At 35.7% G+C, this 12,332-nt stretch overlaps 1 protein-coding gene across 2 annotated transcripts; it reads right to left on the bottom strand.

Moving 5' to 3' along the window:
* Positions 1–2,577: 2,577 nt before the first annotated feature.
* Positions 2,578–12,074, bottom strand: sxph (saxiphilin). 2 transcript variants are annotated; one of them, XM_083520866.1, is made up of 17 exons: positions 11,957–12,074; positions 10,789–10,946; positions 10,495–10,594; positions 10,225–10,404; positions 9,791–9,956; positions 9,636–9,700; positions 9,334–9,491; positions 9,063–9,249; positions 8,101–8,249; positions 7,767–7,857; positions 7,635–7,679; positions 7,367–7,549; positions 6,409–6,556; positions 5,883–5,965; positions 4,380–4,564; positions 3,352–3,529; positions 2,578–3,155 (listed from the first exon to the last, which is right to left on the bottom strand). In XM_083520866.1, exons 1-17 carry the CDS (start codon positions 12,012–12,014, stop codon positions 3,112–3,114), a joined length of 2,178 nt encoding a protein of 725 aa, XP_083376992.1. In that variant the 5' UTR covers positions 12,015–12,074; the 3' UTR covers positions 2,578–3,111. The 2 variants fall into 2 exon arrangements, with proteins under 2 accessions (XP_083376992.1, XP_083376993.1); XM_083520867.1 differs by having other exon boundaries at positions 10,789–10,978; positions 11,957–12,022.
* Between the last annotated feature and the right edge of the window lie 258 nt (positions 12,075–12,332).

The following is a 12,332-nucleotide window of genomic DNA, read 5'->3' as shown; positions in this document are numbered from 1 at the left end:
AAATGCATCTTGAAATAATTCAGCAGGAGACGACAAGTTTAGTCTGGGGAAGTGGTTATTGGTTGGGCCATAGACCAGAAGGTTTTACATTTAAATTCTAGCACTGCAATGCTGCCACTGCTCATTCCTTCAACAAACCTTTATCTGCTCAGTCGTATCCTGTCTCAATTTTGGAGAAAATTGATTACTGCAATCTCAAATTGGCTCCTTGTGTAAAAAAAATGAAATATCTGTATGTGTGTAAGGTTTTTTGTTGTTTTTTTTTTGCAATGTGTACAAAATAATAATAATAATAATAAAAAAGTTTAAGCCATACAAATATAAAGCTATATAAAGTGCAGATTTATGAATGCAGTACTTTCTTCTTTTTAAAGTAGTTGAATAAATACGTTTTTATTAATGTGTGTGTGTGTGTGTGTGTGTGTGTGTGTGTGTGTGTGTGTGTGTGTGTGTATTATTAACATTATTAAATAAACAAAAAGTTCTAGCTCAAAGCACACAATCAATATCAATCAGCCGGTCTTTTAATGATCAGAACTGATTAAACCATTTTCACAGCAATAAAACAGCCCTGGACTGTTCCATGGTCAACATGTCCAGCCTGAAACACAAGCCCCCTAATCTACATCCAGAACCTTGACTTTCAACTCGTCCTAATAGACTTTTATGAACCGTCGTCTTATTAAACTGCAGAAAGCTCATGTTAAACCCTGTAACAACAAGCAGACTTACCGACATTGAGAATTCTTTCCACAAGATCATGAAGTTTTTTGAAGAATTTACATCGCTATGTTTCTTACACAACACTGTACACCGCTTATATACAACATACGTGGGTCGGGTCTGTACGATCACTTCCGTCTTAGAAATGGACTGGTGCATTTTGGGAAGTGGAGTCACAGTTCGGTTCAGTTTTATTCAATTCAATTCATTTTTATTTGTACAGCGCTTTTTTTTTACAATGAACATTGTCTCAAAGCAGCTTTACACAGATAATGTGGTGATAAAAAGTAAATATGTTCTTTATAAGTGTTAGTTTGTCCCTGATTAGCAACCGGTGCGGTTAGGGGAAAAAATGCAAAACATAAAATCTCTTGTCGTTTTTTTCTTTTATTATTAATGCAGATTATTATTAACATTTGAGCGTGTGTTACATTTTATATTTTATTTTCTAAAGATTTGATCTACTAAACTGTTCTTTTTCAGCATACTTTTACAAATGTCTTTATTCTTTCCATCAGTCATTCATTCATTCACTCCCTTGATATGTGGAATTGTAAGGATTTTCTCCTTTTAAGAGAAATTCTTGAAGCAGGACATAAAACGCTAAAAAATCCACGCTGCTACTTGGCTTGGGTTCCTGATTAGCGTTTGCACGCGCAAAACAAATCTAATTTCCGGTACGGAGTGAGTAGCCACAGTGACTGCACTACAGATCTAGTTTCTTTTTATACCCCTGGCATTGTTGTGTATGTTTTCAAGTTTAATAAAAAAATTATTGAAAACAAATGCACTAAAAGTGCAAGGCAGAGACTAAACAAACCTGTGGTCCGCCAATTAATACGATCCTGAGGGAACTCAGATTTTAACTATGTTCTGGACGTAAAAGGGATTGCGTTCGGTACACGTGTAGCAAACCGAAAAACCCGTACCGGAAAATCTCAGTACGAATACGTGTACCGTTACACCCCTAGTATTTAGTGATTGACAATAATGAAGTGTTTTTACATTTGTTACTGTACTTTGCTACATTTATCAAGTATCTGTACTCTGTATCAGAGCATTTTCATTTTGGAAAACATTTACTTCATTAAATTGTTATGTGTAATATTTACATTTTATTCCACTACATACTAAAAAAAAGCCTAAAAAACCTGAAGAAAAAAAAAGTTTCAGGTGAACTTAATTGTGCATTAATTGTGCTGAATGAGAACCTATCGCAAGACCACCAGTGTAACCCCCACAAGTCTTGTGAGAGTTTGTGTGGAGTTCGGCTTTTCTCACTGCGGGCATGTTACCAGTAATCTCATCTATGAAAAGATGTAATGTGCAAGAGAATGGAGCAAAATAATTAAAAGATACTTGTTATAGAACAGTACTTTTACATTTAGTAGTTACATTTTTAATGGGGTAATATTTAAGCAGGGGATTTGTACTTTTACACAAGTACAGGTAAATACAGGAATGGTGTACTTATATTTCTAAATATTTCACTTTTACATTCATGCCACGTGTAGACACCAGTCATGGGCCCAGCAGTGGCAGATTGGTGGTGCTGGGGTTTGAACTCACACCCTTCTATTCTCTGTTTTATTTTAATAGACAACTGTACATGTACAGAAATGTTTCTGTTTTAGATCTCTTTCTTTTTTCTTTCTCTCTCTCTCTCTCTCTCTCTCTCTCTTTCTGTGATGTAAATAAAGCATTAATACTAATAAACTCATTCACATGCGTTATTGTTTATGTTGTACCATGTCATTCCCAGTAGCTTAAATAATAGATGCTTCACATAATGTAAGCCTAATAATAAATGAATAATACTGGGGTTTTTTTATTTACAAAAGAAAAAAACAATTATTGAAATTGATATATTTTATTCAACATTTTCAGAATTTATGGGAGGAATTCCAAGTGTCAGCACTTCAAAACTTTTTAGTAATTATTTCACAACAGAACACAGGAATTTTAGTGTTTGCTGGTTTCTCTAGAACATGCTGTGTATTTTGTCTTGTTACATTTAAACGCAAAACTAATGAGAATATAACTTGTTCTGTTTCACATTAATAACTATAACTGCTTAAAGCCTATCCTGTTACTATTTAATAAATACATTTTAAAGTGGTTGGCACTTTGTAACTGTGTAATGAATAATATTTACGAATAAACTTTGGGATGTACTGTTGCTGGAAAATAGTTCCAGGTGGTCAGATCACTGTGCGTCTGGCTAAATCAGACCACCCACGCATTGAGTAGATTCCTATAAAAGCATGGAAAGTGTTTTAATGGTTACATAGTACGCCCCAGCAGTAATAAGAAATATGATTGAGTAATTAAATGAGCATTAGATATTTTAAAATGAAACACTCTTTATGCCATATGATGTCGTCACATTCAGAATATGCTGCACACATCTCGGTTGCAAAACTGCAGAATGTCTGTCAAAAACAGTGAAAAAAATTACCACTGCGTCATTATTGTTTGCAAAAGCAACATTTGTACACTTACTGTAACCTATTTGAAGTTGTATGATTCTATTAAAGATGTCAACTATTACATTTCAAACATCATATGTTGATTGTCAGAAATATTGTGTATATGTAGATTTTTACGTGCGTGTACAATCTGTCTCACCAGAATGTGTGCAGTTAAAGATGCTTTCAGCCTGTGAAATAAAATCTTCTCCCAGAATGGTGCGATAGTCCATGTGATTAGTGTGGACCAGACAACGTGTGGCATCTTTAAAGAGCAGATCACTTTCACCATACTGCTGCGACTCAAACAGTCGGAACGAAGAGTCTGGACGTGTCTCCTTAAAACATATAACAGTGCAGAAATAAACATTATTACAGAACATTTTTATATCTGTTTGTTTTGTTTGTTTGTTTGGAACAGGGGTCTTTAAAGTTTTTCAGGTCAAGGACCCCTTAGGCAATAGCGACATGGGGCAGGGACCCCTGATACAAAATGTGTCAAGCATAGCCACTGATATTAATATAAACCAATCATATTACACTAGTTATATTATGTTAAGACAATTGAAACTATGTTGTTGTTGTACATGCATCACTGTATGTAAATATTCTAAACTTTTAAAAAGATGTATGCATCATAATCATATTTTGCAATTAACATCAAAATGTATTAAGTTGTTCACAGTTGTCTTATTTAAACAGTTTCATACATGTTTCTTTTATTTTCAGGTGGGCTATTATATATTTACATACATTTCTGCTTTAATTTGAATATAATTTACCATTTAATTTTACTGTCAATTGAACTATTACACATTTAAAGAAACATCATATTTAAGTTTAATAGAACTTTAAAGTAATCATTATAATTCTTTTCGATTAAATATTTTACTTTTGATGTTTTTTTTTTTGGTTTTTTTTTGTACAAAAAATTATTTGTGATTTAACATTAATATGCGGACCCCTGCAGTACCGCCGCGGACCCCATAGGGGACCTGTTAAAGTCCGTTGGTTTATTGTATTGCGTAATCAAATATACAAATGATAAGAAAATAAATGCTTAATATATAAAACCGAAAACATGGTTAAAAAATCTGGAAAAAAAACCCAAAAGTACATAATGTTTAATAAGAATGGGGAACTCCCTAGATTGATAGGATAGTAATGAAATAAATGATTTGATGAGACCTGCGACTTAATGAGGAAGTCATAGATACGAGCGGCCAGTACAGGTCGGGTCATAACAATGTTAGGCGGGATGGCTCCCAGGTTACAGTTCTTCCATTCTGCCAGTGATGCCCGTTGTCCATCCGCACACAACAATTCAAAATCACTGGCAGTCCAGCCATTAGCCCAGCCACTGCTGCTCAGATCTGTGCATTAGATGAATATGAGGTTTAATACATAGCTGATAATAATCACAGGATCTTTTTTCCACATTTACAACTAAAATGTCAAACTACAGTACAGACCAAAAGTTTGGACACACCTTCTCATTCAAAGAGTTTTCTTTATTTTCATGACTATGAAAATTGTAGAGTCACACTGAAGGCATCAAGGGCTATTTGACCAAGAAGGAGAGTGATGGGGTGCTGCGCCTGAACCCAATCGAGATGGTTTAGGGGTGAGTTGGACCGCAGAGTGAAGGCAAAAGGGCCAACAAGTCCCAGTATCTCTCGGGGAACTCCTTCAAGACTGTTGGAAGACCATTTCAGGTGACTACCTCTTGAAGCTCATCAAGAGAATGCCAAGAGTGTGCAAAGCAGTAATCAAAGCAAAAGGTGGCTACTTTGAAGAACCTAGAATATGACATTTTTCTGTTGTTTCACACTTTTTTGTTATGTATATAATTCCATATATAATTCCACATGTGTTAATTCATAGTTTTGATGCCTTCAGTGTGACTCTACAATTTTCATAGTCATGAAAATAAAGAAAACTCTTTGAATGAGAAGGTGTGTCCAAACCTTTGGTCTGTACTGTATGTATACAAAAAATTTAATCCAAATTTGTATACAAAATAGAGAATCTATGTGTTACAAACTAAGTGCACCTTAACTTAGTAAGCATAAGAAGCATCCACGTGCGGCTAGTGAAATGTCCTTGATAAATTGATCAGCACCAAATGCGACCATCTCTATAAAAGCCCAAGTTTGAGCAGTTTGCTGGTCTAGAGCATTTATTTGTGTGCTAACACAGTACCAAGAAGGAGCAATGACATAAAACAAGTAATTGTTGCCAACAATTCAGAAATATTCCCAAGTGGACGTCCCCACAAATCCACCCCAAGGTCAGACCATGCAATGCTCAGAGAAATTTGAAAAAAACCCAAGGGTTACATCTCAGACTCTACAGGCATCAGTTAGCATGTTAAAGGTTTAGATATTTTACTATGTCATGTTAAACGTTTAAAGAACTTACTAACATTATATACATGTAGGTTAAAGGTAGGTTAAATAGTTAAAGGATTACTGAACTAATATGGCTACCATTCCATATTTTAACGCCATGCAATTCTGTCTGGACTGCAGCTAACTGAAACCATCCTTACCATACAACAAGAAAATGACCCAAAGCATACATCCAAGCTCCATAAATATCCATACTGTTAAATTACTAATTTGTTATATATAAACAAAAGAATCATGCATATGTGTCTCAAAAACGATAAAAAGTAGGTAATCATCTTACATTCAATGTTGCTTTCTATGTTGTGATGCTCCATGAATGCCACATCACCAAAGCTTTTCCCACTGGGGTCTCCAACAAGACACCTAACACCGAGAGTCATCACCAATTTATTATACATAAAACAAATATTTTCCATAGTTTCCGAAGCCCAGTTCTTCAATAATTAAATGACCTAAGTAATTAGTTAAAATGCATTAATTAATTTAAATCAACATGTTTGACATTAGTTTCACATGATTCACAAAGTTTGTTGTAAGATAAATGGGTACCACCAATGTGGCCAAACCTCTATTAAATTGTTAGTTAACCATCCAAACATTTGACTAAGCCATGGAGAGTTTAAGGCTTTCCTCAAGGACCCAAGAAAGACTCTTCATTTGTCCTGACAACTTCAGAATTGTAATTATACTCCAATACTCCAGTACAGAAATTGTGTAGGTTTCAGTTCAGACATTTATAAATATATTATGCTTTGTAGTGCTTTAGTTTAATAAACTAGATCATGTACATTGTTGTACCATCTCACCTCAAAGCTCCCATATTTCCATAGTAACGCTCATTGTGGTTGTTGGAGCATCGTTTGGTGGCAGCATCTTCTGTCCCACCAACACACACCTTACACAGATTGCCTGTGGCTCCTGGCATACAACCCTTCCAAAACACCTTAGAGAACACTGCCATCACAAGTCCACCATGTAATCAGGCCAGCAAAATAAGATATTCATTATTAATTTCTCTACATTTCACCAGTTAACACATTATATTACATATTTACACCAGGAAATACATAGTGAGTGGTGATTAACATTTTCAGTACTGTCATATACTGTCACCACGATTGTCAAAGGTTCACAAAACTTAGCGTGCTAAACTGATCTCACCCATTGACCCACTTTCACTTTTTTCTACCCCTTATCCCAGAAGGTTTTTGTGGCCTGGAAGGAAACCAGGAACTCAGAGAAAATCAATTTAAACATAGAAAGTCCCTAGACATTAACTCAAGCTTAGGATCAAACCAAAAATAGGTATGTTTTCAAGTGGCTTTGTGCAGGAGTTAAGGCTGGCTGGTGAAACACATTCACAGGTTATCTTATTTTTTATACATTTTTGACATCTTTTTGTATTCTCTTTCAATAAACCTTAGTTTTTAGTTGCATTTATTAAAATATTTGCTAGTTCCTGCAAAGTTTGGTTAGATTCATATTGTGATCATATTTATGGTGTATTTGTGTTTCAGAACTCCTGGTATGCATTTTATTATCAAACTCAGCCTGAAATAACCGTTGCTATTTTATTTTAGGCTTGAGTAGCTAGACAATTTTTATAACAATCTAGTGTTAGGCAGGAAATTAGTGGATTAGCTATTATACTGTGTAATTAAAACCAATGTTACATTGGTAATGACTAAACTTTTTACTAGTAGTACTTCTATTTACACAGGTGCAAACATCATTTATATGTTTTTTCCAGAGTACTTGCAGTACCTTGGTTTGGCTCACAGAAGATGCTGTTGTTATTTTCTGAACTCAGTGTGCGCTGGACAGGAAGAAGCCAGCCGGCAGGACTGTATATATAACCATGGCAGGAGCGCCGACCACCGAGATTCCCAACATAAACACTTTTACTGGAGCGCCGTGCCATTGCCACACTATACACTGATAACAAGTCTACAGGGTTTAAAAAATATCAATTAAAACAAAGGCAGAACAGTGTCTTAAATCATGTCATTATAAACAAGGCTCCACAGTTTACCTTTAGCCTTTAGAGGTTCTCCTCCACTGAATTCACACTTAGTGCCTTGTGAACAGAGACATCAGGAATAGATATACACTCAGAGACACGTTATTAACAAACATTCCATCCTGTGTATGGGATATAATTTACCATAATACTCAGTCACAACAGGTGCAAGACCACATTTCCCTGCTATAAAGGCATGCGTAGCATCCAGGGACACAGCATCCACTTTATTCCTCTGTAGGAAGACAGGGGAAAGAAAATCAACTAACTGCCTGCTTGATCTCAGTCATATAGTGCAGAATGTGCAGAATCGGAACGCATTTAGGCATTGCTAAAGAAAACAGAATATAATATAATTTGTTTCTGTTGTTCATTCTCATGAATTGTTGTATCTAATTCAGAAGTGTACAAAACAGTCAAATCACACAATGACATACTGTATATTTAATTATTCATTTTGCTCTTCATCTTACTGGACCTTGATCTTCTCAATGCAGTCACTCATTGACGAAGCGCTGACACATACAAGAGGGTCTGACTTTATGCTAAGAGCCCACTGCTCACATTTTTCCTGTTCAGCATCACTTATACAGCACCATCGCACCACACTGTCTTCCAGAGAGCTACCTAAACACACATGCACGCACGCACACACAGACACACACAGTTATTTGTAGCAGACAGGAATAGACAGTGTGTCCAAGTTAATTATTGTATTGGAAACTGTATAATGTATTACATTATAAAGTCATGAAGTGGACAGTTTAAGAGATATATAAATTATATTAGCTGTCTGACAGCAGCAGCAACACAACCCAATGGCTTAACAGGCTAAACAGTCCAACATTGGGATATCTAATGCAGCTGAATGAACTGCCTAGACAGTGGTTTTCTTTAAATAAACATATTGTTGCCACGTATGTAATGTCTACAGTGAACTCCATTTATCTAAACAGACTGTAATATGCTACCTCAGGATCAGGAATATTATTAGTTTGTTAAAGCTTTAATTCTTAATAATATCTATAACACTGGGATTCTCTAACTTTCGGTAGTCACAGAAAACTCCACAAATATTCATTAACTTTTTTATTTAAAATGTAGGGTCTGATATTCAAATGTATATAATAATGTTTTGCCAATTTAAGTGCAACATAGACCTAATTACTGAACATATCAGGCCCAGGCTGAACATGATACAAGAGTTAAAGAGCTGTTGAGTTCAGGAATATTAAATAATTTATTTTAAATAGTGAGCTGTCAAACTTGACAAACTTGACTGTTATTTGCACAACTGTTATTGCTGCTAAAAGAAAAGGAAAAAACAGACCTTTTAACTATACTTTAGTGAACTAAAAAAGTATTGTCATATTATTCTGAATGAATATTCACTATATAAAAAAACTAATTTAATTAATAGAAGTTTAGCACAGAATATACCTTCATGTCTTAAACCCTTGAGTAAAGCAACATAGTCCAACCCCAGAACCTGATTGATATCTGTGCCTTGGTGAAGTATGATCAGTTTATCAGTGACGTCTCTGAACAGCAAATCGCCCACACCATAAACCGATGAATCAAAAAGTTGGAAACGTTGATTCTCCATTCCTTTCCGGCCAAACGCTGTCTAATTGAACGATAGTAAATGATCACCAAAAAAATGGTAAAATTACACCAGAAATGACAAACACACACAAGGATCAGGTGTTACCTGAATTGCTGTTAAAAACCTTCGAGCAAGGTTTTGGTTGTTTATCCGTGTAACCACGGCTCCTCCAGGTCCACGACCTAAATTGCACGTTCTGAAACTTCTCAGTGGAGCTCGAGTGCCATCTGTGCACAGTAACCTGTATTCATCCTTAATCTTGTCTGTAATGGCAGAGTTAATGATTGAGATTGGAAAATAAAAGTTGAAAAGATGACTAGTGTTAAAAAGATTACAGTTTCGATTTATATAGTGAAGTCCAAATGTATTGTGATCACTGAAGAAAAAAAATACATAGATGCCTTAACCATCTATTCTGTTCAGGGCTGCATGATCAACAAAAGCCACATCTCCTGCTCCGGATTTCAGGCATCTGAAAGGAAGCAATTGATACAGAATTTGTTTGTCCAAGTAAATTATTTTCATATCATCTGCATAGCATAGTGTGGGTGTATTTTTAAACCTGAGTGCCCCTTGGTTATGGTAGAATGGTTCATTATGAGATGTCTCACAAAAAAAGTTCCTCTGTGGGACAAATGACCTTTGACCCTTGCACCTGGAACACAGGTTGTTGAATGTCATTGTACCAGCTCCAGGCACACAGCTGGCATTGAAGAAGTTACTGACAGCTGTAAAAACAAAAACAAAAGAGAGATTTACTTACATTAATTATATTATACTCTCTGTAGTACACTATTAATATTGTTATAGTTATTAACAAATATGTGAAACAGTTATCGAGCCCAACAACTGCCCTAAGTGTTACTATGTTTTCTGTTGTTTTCTCAATACAGGTAAAAACGTTTTGTACATGGTTCTATCACACAGTCACTATAAATAAAAATGCCTAATGTCCTGATTACATAACACTAGTTCAGAATGTCAAGAATTCATCACCCAGACTAAGGGGCTGTCCTTCAGCCCAGGGAAGGAGGTTTTGTGAAATCAGCTGCCCTAAAGGCAGATTCCAGCCTGAAGTCCAGCGAGCTCCATTGTGACAGCTTGTAGTTCCCTTAAGGGAACGGATGTCTACTGAGCTTGCGCTTCTTATTACTGCCACTGCCAGGGTACACGTGCCTGCAAAATAACAGATACCACAGCATTTAAGCAGTGTTTGAAATGTAAATATCATTTTTCCCCTCAGTTTATTAAATAATACATTTTTACCATCAAGGTAGATCTCTTTGGCGACTGCTGCAAGACCAAACTGCTTTACTGCTGAGTAGACCTCTCCAGCATCCAGAGTCACAAGGTCAACTTTATTGTTCTGATAGGACAAGCAATAAGCAACATTCAAGAAATTCCATAACCAAGTTTTTAGCATACGTGATGATAAACATATTTTAACACATTTTATTGTACAGGGAGAAGAAAATCTGTATACTAGAAATGTATTTATGATAAATTATTATTTTTTTAATTAATTATTTAATTAAAATCACATCCATAGCAATAACCCACCCGTATCTTACTGAGGCAGTCAGTAGTGCTGAAAGCTTTCACACATGACAGCTGGCTGTACAATGTGGACGCTGGAAAAGTGGCTGCTAGTGCTTTGGCCAGGTCTGCACATTTCCTTCGCTCGTGCTCAGACAATATACACCAGCGCATCTTTTTTGCTGCAGGACACATCCATTAAACTCAGATACATCTAAACATGAAGGATTTTGTTGTGAAACATGTGCCAATAATACACCCACCTCCTTTAGACTAATTAATTCCAATAAGATGGACTCTTAAAAAAAAAAAAAACCACAAAAAACACAAATGCTGTTCTTCAAGAATCTTGGACCTTAACAGTGTATGATTGCAATGATTTAAAAGGATATTAATAAAAAATATATATATTTGTAAGTATTGTCTTGACCCCCAGTGACAACATTTATCCCAAATCTCATGCTGGCATAACAGTACCTTCTTCCCCAAGTCTTTTGCAGCATGCAGTATGCTTTGGATTTCATTTAAATTGCCCTGATATACAGGCAGTCGTCGACTTACGACCACGATTGGAACCGACAGACCGGTCGTAACACGCGGCGTACGACAGTCGTAAACGATTTGGTCATAAGTAGAGTAGGCTATATGTACAGTACTGTGAAATTATGCCGGAAGCTGGTACTCACTGCTGTACGCCGCGACTAACGATTGTGGTCGTAATGGTCGTAAGTTGCATAGGTCGTAAGTCGACGACTACCTGTAATGCATGCAGGTGCATCTTAACAAATTAGATCATCATTAAAAAGTTTATTTATTTTAGTAATTAAATACAAAAAGTAAAACTCGTATATTATATAGATTCATCACATACAGGCTGATGTATTTCGAATGTGTTTATTTCTTTTACATTTTGGTGATTATGGCTTACAGGTAATAAAAACCCAAAATTCAGTATCTCACAAAATGAGAATATTGTGAAAAAATTCAATATTGGAGATTCCTGGTGTCACAATCTAATCAGCTAAATAAATCCAAACACCTGCAAAGGTTTCCTGAGCCTTTAAATGGTGTCTCATACTGGTTCAGACTCCACAATCATGGGGGAAGACTGCTGATATTATAATTTACTAAGATGCACCTGTATATGCTGATAAAAAAGCAGGTTTGATTTTAGAGAGCAGTACACACTTACCCCACACAGCATTGGAGAAAAGGAAGACAGCGATTATTCCCCATACACCCTTCATCATGCTGCAATTCACTGCACTGAGATTTGCTTGCAGAAGTTTAGCTCCTCAGTGAATAACAGGTCCGTGTTGCCAGATTGGACGTTATGACTTAACCCATGTTTTTATATGTATTGTTTGTACATAAAAAATTATTATTTATTAATGCAATTGTGTAATTGTGTGTGTGTGTGTGTGTGTGTGTGTGTGTAAACTACACTATTACATAATTTTTACGCCACAGTTTTCTTCAAGAACAGAAAACTTTGCAGCTCCAGGATTTTCAGTAACTTGAAAACTTCAGTATGTTTTACATTTTGACTGTTCATAGATGTTATAACA

This window comes from Silurus aristotelis (assembly GCF_946808225.1).
Source record: "Silurus aristotelis genome assembly, chromosome: 2".
Classification (NCBI taxonomy): Eukaryota; Metazoa; Chordata; class Actinopteri; order Siluriformes; family Siluridae; genus Silurus; species Silurus aristotelis.
This window is presented reverse-complemented; position numbering and strand designations above follow the sequence as displayed.